The sequence below is a fragment of the Cebidichthys violaceus genome, unplaced genomic scaffold (genome assembly GCF_023349555.1).
Source record: "Cebidichthys violaceus isolate CVI_PGR_0920_01 unplaced genomic scaffold, fCebVio1.0.p SCAF_3, whole genome shotgun sequence".
Taxonomy (NCBI): Eukaryota; Metazoa; Chordata; class Actinopteri; order Perciformes; family Stichaeidae; genus Cebidichthys; species Cebidichthys violaceus.
In genome coordinates, this window is record NW_027176483.1 from 2,332,472 (window position 1) to 2,348,626 (window position 16,155).

A 16,155-nucleotide genomic window follows, 5' to 3' on the forward strand; every position below is an offset into this window, starting at 1 on the left:
GACGACATTACGTCATCAGACTGGTTCTTCACTCCTTCACTCATCCACAGAGAAGACGAGGAGACGGATGATTTCTCTCTCTGTGTGTGTGTGTGTGTGTGTGTGTGTGTGTGTTCAGAGCTTCAGATTAACATCAGCTGTTACTGTGATATCGTGTGTGTGTGTGTGTGTGTGTGTGTGTGTGTGTGTGTGTGTGTGTGTGTGTGTGTGTGTGTGTGTGTGTGTGCGTGTGTGAGGCTCTCTGCTCAGATAATTGGAAGCTTGTTATCTTAATCTGTTTTTATACTGAAGTGTGAACTGAGTGTGTGTGTGTGTGTAATATTTAGAGACTCGCTGCAGATGAACTGGAGGGAAGTGGGTGTCAGTCGCTTGTTTCTACAGCAGTGTGACACGAGGAATTAGGGATAAGCAACAGATTAATTCTAATTCTATCTAGAAGAAATAAAATAAAATGGAGATAAATAAATTGGCCCAAATGGTAAAAATCTGCAGCCAACGCCAGTGAGTCTTTGAGGCTTTATTTTGAAAATCTGCATATAAGAAGGCTCTTTTTTTGGGGGGGGGGGAGAATTGTCTCTGGATCTTATCTACGCGTAAACAGACATTTTTCTTTGTCTTTTGGCCTTTCGTCCACAAAAAGGAGTTCCGTGTCAACGAAATGGATTGTTTTTGAGAACGCCCACTAACAAAGATGGCGGACTCCCGCATTGTTGATGTTTTGTCTAATTACCATTATCTGGTCACCTTCAGCTGTTGCTTTACTATCGTTTACCAAGGAAAGGAAGGAGGAAATAGAGAGGGAAGGTGGACGTAGAGAAGGAGGGACTAAACCTAATGCTACTAATCTAAAACTAATCAGTGTCTTCCTGTGTCGAGACCTTAAAAAACAACCGAGTGCGTTCTTTTACCGGATGTCGTCCTCGTTGGCAAACATGATGACGGCGCGGGCGTTGGGCGTCTCCAGCAGACGCAGGATGATCTTGTCGAACTCGCCGGGTCTCGGCTCCCGGAGAACCTTCAGGGACTGAGCGATGCAAACCCCACCTGAGAGAAAGAAGACGGTGGACACTGAGTATTCATGGGGGTCATGAATCACGTTGGACCTCAACCAATCGGAGCACGTGTTGGAAAAAAAACCAGGAGCTCAGGTTGGGTCCGTCAATGAAGTCTATGCTACTGCTCCGACACTTAGTCTATTAGAGTCCCAAGAAATGTTCAAAGAAATCGCTGGAACCGGTCAGAGTTCGATGTTCAAATAAACCCGATTCAGACCCCGGAGTCCAACTGACTCCCCTGCTGTGAACACTGTCTTATATAGTGCCTTCGTCTGGGGCCAAAGCTCCACCTTGTATTTTAAACTCCTCCTTTCATAGGCGTGTGCTTAAAACATTGAATGTATTTGATCGTGCTGACTGACGCGTTCTGTTTTTCAGGACCTACAAAGGTCCCAATACTTCCATATTTGGACTGAGGAGGATCAGCGTGTAGCCCCGCCCCTAAAGCATCCCCTGCTTTATGGTGTGTTTGACTCTAAATGGAGCATAATGTACTAAATGAACATCATGCTGTATTGAAGAAGACTGTAAACTAGAGATTGAGACCATAAACTCATGTTTACAATGTTTACTGAGGGAATAAATCAAGAGAGAAGTAGAGTCATTTTAGACTAGACTTCTATACAACCAGAGGAGTCGCCCCCTGGTGGACACTAGAGAAAATGCAGGTCATTGGCTTCACCTTTCAGACCAACTTTTCCAATTCACCCCCTAGGTTAACACTGTAAGCTCTGTCAGCGTTGTTGCCGTTTTTTTTGCACTGTCAGCACTGTTAGCTGCAAGCAGTCGGCTCAGCCTCCGCCATGTTGAGAGCTGTGCGGAGGCAATAGTGTTGTAATTTCATATTGTGTACCTTCAATAAAAATCAGGTATAGGTGATGGAATGAGCAAGAAGAGTATTTACTGACAACGTCGTTGTTGTCTCTGTTTTTATGTGTTTTAATATTGTTAAATTATGTTTATTGTTTATTGTTCTGGACCACACATTCCCCCTTTGGGGACGTTAAAGTCGTCTCAGTCTAAGGAGTGAAGCTGAGAATGAAGAGCAGCATCAAAGTGAGAAACTACTTGTCCACCTGTCGCAGTTTACGACACTGCTGTGACTCCAGTTTGCTTTGTGACTCAGTCCGGCCAGCTTCTCTCTTAACAAACGTAACGATCACATCTATAAAGAGACCAATCTGACAACGGAGGCTGTGTTTGTTCACGAGACGAAATGTGGAACGGTGAAGCCATTGGAGAAGACTTAACGGACAATATTAAAAAGGTTTAAATGCGGGTTTCTTTATCTATCACTATGTTTTAAGAGACGTTTCAGCTCCTGAGGAAGCGGGCACAAACAAAAGGTGGATGTGGTTTTAATCTCACGGTCTTCTTCTTTATCGCAGTTTTCATTCATTTTCCTTTAATGAAATGACTTCCTGTTCTGTGGTTTCCCCTTCAAGGTTCGGTAACAAAAGTTGATGTTCTCTCCATCGTCACGTCATTAAACTCCAACTGAAGACTCGTTCCTGCAGCGTTGCCCCCCACCCCCCCAGATAAACGAGGGCGGTGGCGTTTTTTTTTTAAAAAAGGTGAGCTTTGCGCCTCGAAGTAAAGCACAGGAGTGGCTGCAGAAGAGCCAAACCTCCGACTGTGAAGCTGCTCCAACTTAATTGGCTCCGGAGTGGATTTTTTTGTTGTTTTTGTTGGAAGGCACGGGCGACTCGCCGGGCCGGTTGTCGCAAGGAAATCTCGGGAGGGAAGCTGAAAATAATCACGTCTGTTTGGTCTGACCTCGATTGTTTAAACAGCGGAGCCGTCTGAGAGGTTCTTTAAAGGAGGTGGAACTGGAGCGGGAGAGTTTAAAGATCACTGCAGCAAAGACTGAAGAAATCTATGTGAGAAACATTCACACGGAAACCAAAGCAAGCAGTTAAATGTTGTCTTTCTGTTGAGTCTTGCAATCCAAAAGATGGAACTTCAGTTCAACTTATATGGAGCACAGTCTCCAATAATAAGTAAGTGATCAGTGAATATTTACTGAGGCTTGAATGAAGCATTTCATTTCTTGGAAATTACTTCTTTCCAGGAAACTTAGGAGGAAATTATCAAAGACATTCCTGGACTGTAAAATAAAGCGAATTGGTCACTTCACTGTTGAAGCATTGTGGTGAAGGAAGCATTAAAAAGTACTAATACAGGACTCAATATTATTTTTATAAGTTGCTGGGAGTCTGGCAACCAAGCATCAGATTTAAGCTGCCGAAACCGAAAACATGGTTGCCATTTTTAGCCACCTTATATTTTGAGAAACTAAAATACGAGTCAGCTTAACAATGTATACGTGACATGTATGTTGTTGTATGATTTATACTGCTGTAGTTGGGGCGAAGCTCATTTCTAAGTATTTCATTTACGACTAGAACTAATTATATATATATACAGATTTTTTTCAAGTGATCAATTTAATTGATTGGTTTGTAAAGTTTCTGAAAATAGTGACACTTTTTGTCAACCAATCAATCAATCAGATACTTGTTTATCTATGTGTCTATATGTTCATAACAAACCATATTTTACAAGTTCTTCATGTATTTTGTTGAAATCTTTTCTGTCTTTTCTGACAAAAATGCAGCACAAAAAGCGCGTACTAAAGGAAAGTAAAAGTATCTCAAATTTAAGTGCAGTACTGTAAATGTACCGAGTTCCGTTCCACCACTGAATACCGTATAATGAGACAGAAGTCACGGCGTTAGGTCTGTTTAACAAGAAAGATCTGTGCGAGTCCAGATCGGTTCAGGCTGTTCTCGGGGGGAGGGGGGTTAGATGGAGATAAAAACATTTAAGACTCGGCCGCCTTCATCACCGTCACTCTGAGTCTCTCTCTCTCTCTCTCTCTCTCTCTCTCTCTCTCTCTCTCTCTCTCTCTCTCTCTCTCTCTCTCTCTCTCGCTCCCACGCGACATGGCTTCATTCAGACGCCGTCAGAGTGAAATTGATTCCAATCTGAACTCATCACACGGGTCCATCAGGCCGTCAGATTGGAGCAGCTGCAGGTTCTTAAACGAGCGTTTGAAGGATTACATATTTGAAGGTTTGGAGGTCGGGCCGCTGAGAGGCAGCAGCATCGCCTCACACAGAGAGAGAGAGAGAGAGAGAGAGAGAGAGAGAGAGAGAGAGAGAGAGAGAGAGAGAGAGAGAGAGAGAGAGAGCTGCGAAGGAACTTTAAGACCAGGATTCATCTGGAAGCCATGACGGCTCAGTGTTCCGCACGTTCATCTAAAGATAAGTTGGTATAATTCACAACGCGCCATTGGGCCATTAGATCACTTATCACAGACACAGCGGCCTGGACACAAATCTGACTTTGAGCTACCATTATGACAGTCCAGTGAGCTCCCCAAAGCCCTCTTCAGCTCCGCATCTCTTATCTTTGCCTCCATGCCGGGCCTTCAGCTAGCATCTCGTGCCGTCGGGTTAAAATGGGTTCATAATTGACGCTTTCGCTTAAGCCCCTCCCTCCCCGCTGACAGCCCACACTGTCACTAATGGCACTCAAGGAAGCTGACAGAAGGGTTTGAAGGATGTATCCAAGGAGCTACAGACAGAAGACGATGAAATTAAGGAACACTGTTCCTGCAAAGCCGGGTAGGTCTTTATTAAACGTTACGATCATTAAAAAGCGTCATCCTTCCAACCTCGTTGGTGATGCTCCTTATCCTTCCGGGTAACGAGCATCACCGCTACACAACTCTTAACCACGACGAGCTCCAAATCCACCAAAGCAGCCGGAGCATGAAGAACATCTGAAAGCACTGGCATTGGCCAGCCTGCGTCCGAGGGGCGGGACTTAGCGAAGGGTCGATTATCAGGTAAAAGGGAGAACACAGACAGAATTGATATTGATATCCAGACGAGTCGGCAAATTACTGCACAATTATATTTCATTAGCGAAATGTCTCCGACGATAAACACATTAATCTGTATGAATGTACGAGAGGCTCTCTGGAGCCTCCTGAGGGAACCACTGCAGATAAATGTGGAAATAATAAAGATGGACACACTGCGGCATGATTTTAATGAGGGACTTAGGCTTCTCCGATTCGACAAAAAAAAGCCAAAGTGGAAAATCAGCGACTGAGGCTTCTCCTGCTGCGCTGAGAGCCACTAAATTAACTTTGGGCGACAAAGTGGGAAATAATCAGTTAACAGACCCTGCATGAGATGTTGTCATGTGCAATTTACAGTCGAACGTGCAGCGCGGTAACACACACACACACACACACACACACACACACACACACACACACACACAGATGTGGGAATGTGCTCCCATTCCCTTGGAAACAGATAAGGAAATCCCTGCAGCTTCTAACAGGCTGAGGATTTACTTTAAGCTCTTCAGGGAACATCTCTGCTGTAAGCTGCTGCATTCAACTTCAATTCCTACAGATATACTTTTTCTTTATGAAAAAAAAAAAAGAAAACGATCACCAGCATACCTTATTAAAAGAAAAAAGCGAATGAAAAGATAATTGAAGTGTTGGACGTGTTTGACGTTATTAATGGACGTCTTTGTTGAAGTTTCTTTTGGCAGCTTATATTTTCTTTGTGTTGAGAGTTTCGACTCAGAGCGAGTCTGAATACAAGGAAACGGAGCAAAGACGTTTTAGTCTCCTGCAGCTGGTTTTTTGTTTAACCTACGTCAGCCTGTTAAATACACAGAGAACAGGACTTATCGGGCATTTTCACAACATCGATTTCACGCAGGTGGATTTCATCAAAGTCAGACGGTGATAATCGATTCCATTGATTGTAACATTTCAGAAATAGCAACACCATCACGATGTTTGTTTTGTCCAACCGAGATTCTAAACCTCAAAAATAAAAATTACAAGGAAAAGCAGTAGATCCTCACATTTCACCATAAAGTTGCGGTAAGTAGACGGTTCAGCTCTACTTGTATAAATTACAATTTTCGCAAAGCATCTTAATTCATAAGCACTTAGTATATTTTGTATGTAAAAGTCTCAATCTGTCAAGGAAGATCAAATAAGATAACCTTTGAATAAAGACAAAGAAAAACCTTTATTGATCCCCAGAGGAGAAAATGTTGTTGTTGCAGCAGCACAACGAAATAAATACTAGAGATAAATGGAGAAAGTAAAAGAAATATTAAGCGATAAATAACTAGAATTAATGCCTTGCGGTCGTAAGCCTCCACCAACCAGTCAAGTTACAGTTTACGTCCATGTCGGTTCTTAAATTGTGGCCAAAAATGTGTTATTTTGAGATCACAGTCACTTTTGACCACCAAATTCTACTCAGTTCAAGTTGCATGATTATGAATTATTCTTGGTAAGACCTGCCCTGAGTAGCTGGTTGAGGACGAGACGATTGGTGAAGGTTTGGCAATAACCTCGAGAAGTTGGGGTCAGGATAGCCGAACAAATGAGGTTACCAGAACCTTCGTGGGAGCATTGACGCTCGGTCAATCCTTATAGCGCTTGAATGCAACGCAGGGCGGGTTTTTGCCAAGAAGAGCAGTGGGATTCATAAAAACGCGTTCAAGTGGATGTTTGTGCCTTATTTGAGGAAGTTCCCTTGAGGCGTTCCTGAGATATCGCGGTCACAAGAAGCACAAAGTATAAAGTAGCACAGAAACAACGTAGACTACTCAGGTAAAGTACAAGTACCTCAAATTTAAACTCAAGTCCGGTACTAAAGTAAATGTAGGAAGTGATATTTCACCCCTTCATTGCAAACCCTGGATTTTTTCCTCTGAGTTATGGCAGCAGAGATTAAATTTGTACATATATAAACCACACAATACGTCCAAATTGTAAACATGGGCTTGTAAACCGCGGTCCAAGCTGCAGCCTTTGTCTGTCACACACAAACACGAGCGCTAATGCAGCACAGATTTAATGAATCGGCATCAAATGAAGCGCGTCGGAGGGACACGGGACCAAAGGGAGGGAATAATGCAATTTCACTTTCGCTTTTCAACTCGGCCGAGGAAAGTCTCACAGCGGGAGCGGCTGAACTCGCATGCGGACCAAATGAGCGCGGACGGAAACATTCAAAGGCACGCCGTCTAATTGAATTATGGGTAATAACAGATATCGTTAAAGCTGTAGCCTCTGGCAAAGCCTTTCACGCCGACCTTTAAATGAACAGTTCACCGTGGCAACGAGTGTTTATCGGTGTGTAACCCCCCCCCCACCCCCCACCCCTTTACCCTTCATCCAAATACTGAGTCGGAGTGACGGACAGAAACGGGACATATATGTGGCCGCTCGCCTCTTTCATTCCTCGCCTTTGAGCCGCCGAACGCCCGGCCATGAAAGGTTTCCCGGGTAACACACACACACACACGAACACACACACACACACACACACACACACACACACACACACACACACACAGCCTCGACTTGAAAGTCAGATGAAACGAGCAAAGCGGTGCGTCAACAAAGCTCTCGGTCCACATTAAAGCTCTATACCTCCAACCTTGACCTCGTGCTCCCCATCTTTCTGTGCCTAATTAATGGGGACAAAATGTCTTTGTAATGGGATCAGCATCGAGTTAAAAACTAATTCTTGGGTCCTCAGCAAAGCACAGCTTCACAAACACCAAAGTTTGTACAAAGAAATACATCCTGGTGAACACCAGGGGAAGACTTTACCCAACAATTTGACTATTAGTAGTTAATAATTTTACTTCAGAAAAAAACATTGAGCAGATCTACTCCCTCTATCGCAGCCAACACCAACATTCCCTGGTAGTGAAACTTTGGATATTGCGGAGGTAATATCCAAATAGGTGTATTAGTCGCTTGTTATATAAGTAGAGTGTGATTTAATTAGCAGAGGTATTTTCCTGATGGTAAAATAATTAGTGCTAGAAGTTGATATTGAGTCTTACGTCGGGGAATATCATTGAGAGGGAAGAACATACCTACAGCCCAGCATCATGGCAGGTTGTAAAATAGTCAGTTGTCCTAAAGACGTCACATTTTGGGGGTAGATCAGAGACTCAAGCGCAGACACAGACACTGGAGACCACATGGGGAAGACACAATGCCAGAACACTCGGGGAAGCAGGGGAGTATATATGTGTGGGGTTGACAGAGGAGTATATATGTGTGGGGTTGACAGGGGAGTATATATGTGTGGGTTGACAGGGGAGTATATATGTGTGGGTTGACAGGGGAGTATATATGTGTGGGGTTGACAGGGGAGTATATATATGTGGGGTTGACAGGAGAGTATATATGTGTGGGGTTGACAGGGGAGTATATATATGTGGGGTTGACAGGAGAGTATATATGTGTGGGGTTGAAATGGGAGTATATATGTGTGGGGTTGAAATGGGCGTATATATGTGTGGGGTTGACGGAATATATATGTGTGGGGTTGACAGGGAAGTATATAGGTGTGGGGTTGACAGGGGAGTATATATGTGTGGGGTTGAAAGGGGAGTATATATGTGTGGGGTTGACGGAGTATATATGTGTGGGGTTGACAGGGAAGTATATAGGTGTGGGGTTGACAGGGGAGTATATATGTGTGGGGTTGAAATGGGCGTATATATGTGTGGGGTTGACGGAATATATATGTGTGGGGTTGACAGGGAGGTATATAGGTGTGGGGTTGACAGGGGAGTATATATGTGTGGGGTTGAAAGGGGAGTATATATGTGTGGGGTTGAAAGGGGAGTATATATGTGTGGGGTTGACGGAATATATATGTGTGGGGTTGACAGGGAAGTATATAGGTGTGGGGTTGACAGGGGAGTATATATGTGTGGGGTTGACGGAGTATATATGTGTGGGGTTGACAGGGGAGTATATATGTGTGGGGTTGACGGAGTATATATGTGTGGGGTTGACAGGGGAGTATATATGTGTGGGGTTGAAAGGGGAGTATATATGTGTGGGGTTGACAGGGGAGTATATATGTGTGGGGTTGACAGGGGAGTATATATGTGTGGGGTTGAAAGGGGAGTATATATGTGTGGGGTTGACAGGGGAGTATATATGTGTGGGGTTGAAAGGGGAGTATATATGTGTGGGGTTGACAGGGGAGTATATATGTGTGGGGTTGACAGGGGAGTATATATGTGTGGGGTTGAAAGGGGAGTATATATGTTTCGGGTTGGCAGGGGAGTATATATGTGTGAAAAGCTGTGTTTTTGCAATAATTTGAAACGTGTAAGATCTCAAAGATCTTGCAAACTTACCATCTCTTATGAAAAAAAAAAAACATTAATCAGATAAAGTGAGGCAGCAAAAGTTTTTCTTTCCCCATTAAAATTCACTTCCCTTCAGGTTTTTTCCCCCCCCGACAAACTCTAACGAGCTCATTTACAGCATCATTTCACGAGTAGTGAAGCAAATGAGGAGGTGAGGAGGATGGTAACGGGCCATATTTCTACCCGGCTCTGTCTCACAGCCGGCCTCAACATCTGTCCAACCCGCTGACAAACAGGAGGAAATGGGACGAAAGAAACCGATCACACCCAGGGCCGGTATCGGAAAGCAGACGTATCGGTGGCCAGGGTGCTGTACGACATGAAAGGTGAAACAAGCAAACACACGGGAATGTAGTTTGCAGAGGGAGAAGCGTCCTGTGTTTACAATGGATTGTGTTCTTAGGATTTCTATCTGCTCAGACAGATTCGGACCACAACAACAAACATTTTTTTTTTTTTACCAAGAGCAGAGTTAAACACACATCAAAACACTTTGATTTCTGCTGCTTGTTAAGGCAAGTAAGAGGAGAACGTTGTCTTTCTCGGATCATCAAACAAGCAAGTGAAACAACGCAATACAGTCCTCACTATCAGATCTCTACAACCAGGCAGTTACACAACAGAAACCAGGAACCCTCATATACAGTGTATACTTAGGTCCACCCTTCCCCTTCACTCTCTCCGTCACTTTTGGTTCCAAAAAACCAAGATGGCGATGTCCAAAAGTGCCAAACTCAAGGCTTCAATCCACCAATGGGTGACGTCCCCCGTGACTACGTCCACCTCTTATATACGGTCTATGGAATTATCAGAGCATTAAATGGTAAAGGGATGTTGAAGACAAAACAACTTTGCTCTAGATATGTTACATGTAGGAGCCAATCGAGGTGGTTTCGGGCATCAGGTAAGGATGCAACCTGGGCCGCCTCCCTAGGGAGGTGTTCCAGGCACGACCGGCTGGGAGGAGACCCCCAAGGGAGGCCCGGGACCAGGTGGAGGGACTATATCTCCAAACTGGTCCTGGGAGCGCCTCGGGATCCCCCCCAGTCAGAGATGGCTGATGTGGCACCGGGAAAGGGAAGTTTGGGGTCCACCTGCTGGAGCTGTTGCCCCCCGCGACCCGATCCACGGATAAGAGGTTGAAGATGAGATGAGATGTTGCATGTTAGGTGACACACCTTTACACAAATAAAAACTGTATTATATCCACGAATCTCTGAGAAACTGATTGCACCTGATAAATACAGATATGCCTTTTGTATATAACCATCACAACACTCTTGAATGCTACGTTCTGATAATTGGTGTGTGGTTCTTTCATTGTAAGGTTGGGGGGGTCAGGTTCAGGTCCTCCTTCATGCGAGATCAAAACGAAACATGCTCTGATTTCAATTTCTGTCATTCATTGTTTCCGGAGGCTTGATGCTTTTGTTTGAAGCCTTTCGAGCGCCCTGCAGCGCCACATCCGTTATCCTCGTTACCCTCCCCTCGCACTTCCAAATGCTGCTGGCGGGCGAAGCGTGAGGTTCGGAGCGGGGCCGGGTCTGTCCTCTTTAACAGTGGGAGCAGGTGATGAAATCCGCCGCAACAGCTCATCGCCGTGACTCAGTCAGGACCTGCGTGATACCGCTCAAGGTTGTTCTGTGCGTCCGTCACAGTAAGAAAAATACATAAATCATTACGCCGTTCTGTTGAAACACGAGGACAAACTGTGCTGAAATCTTTTCTTTTGATTCGAATGTTCATGAGACACAATGTCTACCGTATTTCATGCTGTCACAACTTCTTTTTTAAAGACAGTTGATGCTGGGAAAAGGTCCAGGGGCATCAAACCCTTGACATCACACAGCACAGTGACAATAGAGCTCTGGCAGATTAAAACAGGTTTTTAATCATAAACTGTAAATAATATGCGAATCCATTGCTTTGTGGACTGCCATTTTTAAGCCTCGAGTTCGGCGATTTCGGCCTTCTGTAAAATCGGACTTCTTTTTGCAACCAGAAGAGTCGCCCCCTGCTGGTCAGGAGAGATAATGCAAGTTCTAAGACACTTACGCTTCGGCTTCGCTCGGCAGAACCGGAGGTTGCCGTCTGGTCGCGTCCCCACTTCCTCTCATTATGGATACGTGTACGGGATCCCGGCACTTTTGGTTGAAAAAAAATGCTACAAAAACTACTTTGTTGGGTTAATGTAACTTGGTTCGTTAAACAAAAAGTCTTCGGTCAAGGCAATCAGATCAACCAGCTCGACCCTCCCCTAATGCTGCGGACTCATTTGAAATGTATTAGTGACACATGGAAAGAAAACGTAATCCGCACCAAATTCACAGTGGCGTAGGTTGATAGGTTACTCATGCTAATGTTTTGGGTGTATTCGTAGTAAATGTTGGCTGATAAGTGTGGTCAATTTCTGAACTTCAAGCTCCAAATCACAAGTTTCTCTCTCGATCTTTGCCGTTATCCAAAACATACAATCCATCATGTTAACACCCAATTCAAAAATGAATTAGAATAATAAGAAAAGTATATCTCAAGCTATCACGATATTTTAGTTGGCTATCTTTATCTGTAAGATGTACCCAATATGTGCAAGTTGTGTTCTTATGAAAGCAATTTTAGTTGAATCCACCAAATTCCTTTCACAGAATGTTGAAACATTCGTTTGCTATAAAGCTAACATCATCTAGCTGCTAGCTAACAAGCAACTGGCTCAGATGTTGACAGATGGATATCCTTTTTATTACTGTATACCCAGTGCAGAGCTAGATCCAGGATGTGTTTATCATAGCTTAGCACAAAGACTGGCAGCAGGTGGAGACTGCTAGCCTAGCTCCCAAAAAAAGGCAAAAACGACACCAAGTCTGTTTGATTTACACGTTACAGTTCAGCTCAAACCTGACGTAACACTGAACCTGTTTTGTATTCCGCGTACCGTTTTGTTGATAAGTGATGTGGCTACCAGTCATTGTCATTATGATGTATTTTTAAACCAATAAAAAGCACATTGTCTCTGCATTTCCGAACAGAAGTGTTGACAGAGGCGGAGAAAAAGAAACCTTTGTTCCAATTTGTCTCTCTGTGCGTCCTCGTCTTTGTTAAAAACAGCTCCGGATAATTGGAGCACTCTGGGTTTCCTGCTGCTGCTGATGTATTCAGAGAAAGCTGCCTCCTCCCTCCGCTCCGAGGACTCGGATAAAAAAAAAAAGAAAGAAAGAAAGAAAGACAAACGGCTCCACGATGTGATCCTTGTTTCACATTCGTCACTTTAACTGCACGCCACAAACGGAGGCTGCAGATTATTCTGAATTATAATTCTCTGTCATTGAAATACCACAGAGGCGTCACTGGGGAGCGGCTGTGGGGGATTTTAGCTTCCCTGTAGAATTCTAAAAACTAATAATCCGATAACTGACTTGAAGTTTTAATTTGAGGGTGGTGATGAACACTTTTGTTTTGAAGCAACCGCTGGAAATAATGGGTTTACATCAGCTATAATTCAACCAGGCGGCAAACTCAGGTTCTGAAACGTGAAACCAAAGATGAAGTCCCTTAAAGCTGCATTCTCTCTAGTGTCCAGCAGGGGGCGACTCCTCTGGTTGTATAGAAGTCTAGTCTAAAATGACTCTACTTCTCTCTTGATTTATTCCCTCAGTAAACATTGTAAACATGAGTTTATGGTCTCAATCTCTAGTTTACGGTCTTCTTCAATACAGCATGACGTTCATTTAGTACATTATGGTCCATTTAGAGTCAAACAGACCAACAAAGCTTTGGGTTTAGCCAACGCAAGGAGGTTGAATTTTAGCGGTCGGTTGTGTGCTTGACGTCGGATCCTAATGGTTATAAATCTGTTTTGTGTTTGAATGAAAAGAAGACCGGCTCCCTTCCTGTTCTCGTCACTTGTCTTCATCAAGGCCGTCTTGGCGGCTTTTGTTGTCGCAGAGACGTCAGCCTCTGCTGATGCCTCAGATCACTCACAGAGTAGGATGTGGAGGAGGACGATGGAGAACTGGTGCTACCTTCATGCACTCAGGTCTCGTAATGATGAACAGACACAGAAACTTCAGAACAGTACAATGTTCCCCGTTTCATGGAATCTGTTGTTTGCCAAAGAAACATAATTTAACATCCTGCTTGGTTTTGTATGAATACCTCTCGCATAAATTCTTTAATCCAGTTCACCTTAAATTCAAATTTTCCACCTTTTTTTCCTGATTTTTTCTCTTGGAGCAGTTTGTTCTTGAACTTCTGAGACAAAGCTCCCAAATGTGAGGTTTGTTTCCCTCCGGCTGCTGGCGTCGCTTCGATTGGCCGCCGCCAACGGACGGGGACTGTTTCCTTTGTTCGAGTATAAAAAGGTGAGCTGCTTTCTGCGGATGATTAATTCTTTGCTCTGGTATCTTGTTCTCGGGGGGGAGGGGGTGAGGAAAGGTGGAGGGGATCCCTCGCCATGAAATATTCATCCACTCCACAGGCTGAATGCAGAGCAGGAGGACAGGAACCACGCGACTGAACAAAATGCTGCTCTCCAGAAAAAAATAAGAGATTTGGAAAAAGAGCGGGACTAATGGACGACCAGGACGAGGCTTGAAAGGACCAAAAGGAAACCACCACCAACTTAACCGAGGCAGGTGAGGCGAGACCGAAACTACCGACGTCTCATACGAGAGGAAGAAAGAAATAGTTTGACGGATGAAGACGTACGGGAGGAAACAGATGGAAGAGGATGAGGAGTGGAGAGAAAGAAGAGAAAGTAAAGCAGATTATCTCCTGCAGGCTTTCACACTTCTTCTGAGGAAGGGAAAATACAACGCCATCACATCCTCCATTTAATCTGCTGCACACACACACATATAAGAGTATTCCACTGAAAAGTGTTTGAATGAGGAGTATCTGCTGCCGAGAAGAGAAGAAGAGAAACTCTCTCCTGTGACACGTTGTCTTCATTAAAACATCAAAGGTTCAGTCGGAGGAGGAAGCAGATAAACGGCGGCGGTCAGCTGTTCTCTGTTTACCCAAAGATGACTGAAGTTATCACTTCTATATATTTAGCGTTCGTTCCCTGAAAGTAGCGGAAGAACGATAAGGATAAAGAACATTTCTGGACAGTTCTTACCGCTGCAGCGTCACCTTAAAATAATTTAACTTGTCTTCTGTTACGAAGGAGTCACAGGGAAAGGCAATGCGTTTATTAGCTTGACATTTACGGCCGTCAACACGTTACGGACCAAAAACAACACATGTCACTCGCTACCAGATAAGTAAATACTGCCGGATCGCCACTGCACATGTGCAAACTAGTACTGCACACCTGTGGTTAAACACTTTTGTGCACCCTATTATTTTTACCCTGATTCAGACACATTGACAAGAGGAGATGAGCTAGTTAGCTGTTAGCATCCGGTGGGGCAGCTACAGTTAACAGAAGTTGCACTGAGTAACATTATGATGCGTTCAAGCTCTATTGGGGTCGAAGGTAAATTATAACGTTATCATGATGTGTGCAAATTCTTGTACAATTTTTGTTATGTCAACAAACTTGATTAAATCCAGTTGTTTGAACAAAGTTTGAACATTACAGATATTAGAGATGAATTATGAGCTTGGATTGAAGCCTTTTTTATGACTTTCTATGCACACATTTTTTGTCTTTAACACTGCATTGACTGCCATTCCCCAACATGCATTGCGTCACTTTTTAAGCATGAACTCAGCTCTAAGTCTGACATAGCTTTTTCTCCATTTAACATAATATATATATATATATATATATATATATATATATATATATACATATATATATCTCTGCAAGGATCCAAAAACCCTTAAATATTCTTAAACAGTACTGTTCAGGTTTGTAAAAATGTGTTGTTTCAATATTTATACACACAAATAATGCAGATAAATCTATGGAATAAAATGTTTTTTGTGCCTTTTAGATTTAAAGTCAAATTACAAATAATTCACAGCTTAAAAACATGAATTCAGACATCGACCCGTTGACCTGGTTTTCTCAGCTTGTGTCTTCATGATATCTAAATAAATACATTCATCATCAGACGGATTCCAGAGGGCAACAACTAAATATTAAAAACTACAAACTCCCTCATTGTTTGGGGGTTTCTCCGTCTCCAGGCCTTAAACTCTTGAACTCCTCACAGAGCTCCTCTCGTCACAAAGCTGTGATTATCGTGAATTGTTCAGCCTCAAGACGACAACAAATGACACTCAAATGAGACGAACTAACAAACAAAAGAGCAGCTCTCCGAAACCCTCTGACGGAGCCGCGCTATTGGCTGACAGACGCCGCCGCCGTCGCAGCTTTTCAAACCAACATCTGCTCACATTGCTTTTGAAGATGAGCGCATGATTAACAGCTGCGGAGCTGAATTTAGCTTTCGGAGGCAGCAGGGCGGCGCCTCAGTCGGATAGGAGTTCAAACAGGAGTCAGCCGGCTGTCGGGGCCCGGAGTTCCCGCTGAGAGAGCAGGAGGATCCCGGTTCTCCTGGCGGGGAAGCTCTCGGTTCGGCGACAATGTTCAGAAAGACTTTTTTTAAATTTTTTTTTATCTCAGATATCAAAACAGTGAGTCCCGCCGTTCCTCCCCCAAGCTGCACACTCTGGTGGCATCTTCAGCTGAACTCAGGTTGACAATTTGCTTTACTTCTTTTATGCTGTGTTGCCAGCATTTGCATTTTCACCGCGGATTACCGTAACATCTCAAAAAGTGGGCAACAAAATTGGAAGCGAAATTTCAACAAATATACAATGCAGCTTATAAAGATTATGAGAGTGGACCTTATATATTATTACTGTGAACAAATAAGACTTCCTGTCTGTGACTCTCCACTCAAAACTTACA

At 43.7% G+C, this 16,155-nt stretch overlaps 1 protein-coding gene across 1 annotated transcript in view; it reads right to left on the reverse strand.

Annotated features, from left to right (window-relative positions):
- The window catches only part of LOC137881553 (metabotropic glutamate receptor 8-like), a 104,468-nt gene that overhangs the window by 48,886 nt on the left and 39,427 nt on the right, over positions 1–16,155 (reverse strand). Inside the window, 1 exon segment of the mRNA XM_068723537.1 lies at positions 909–1,044. Within this exon segment, the coding sequence (XP_068579638.1) occupies positions 909–1,044 (136 nt within the window).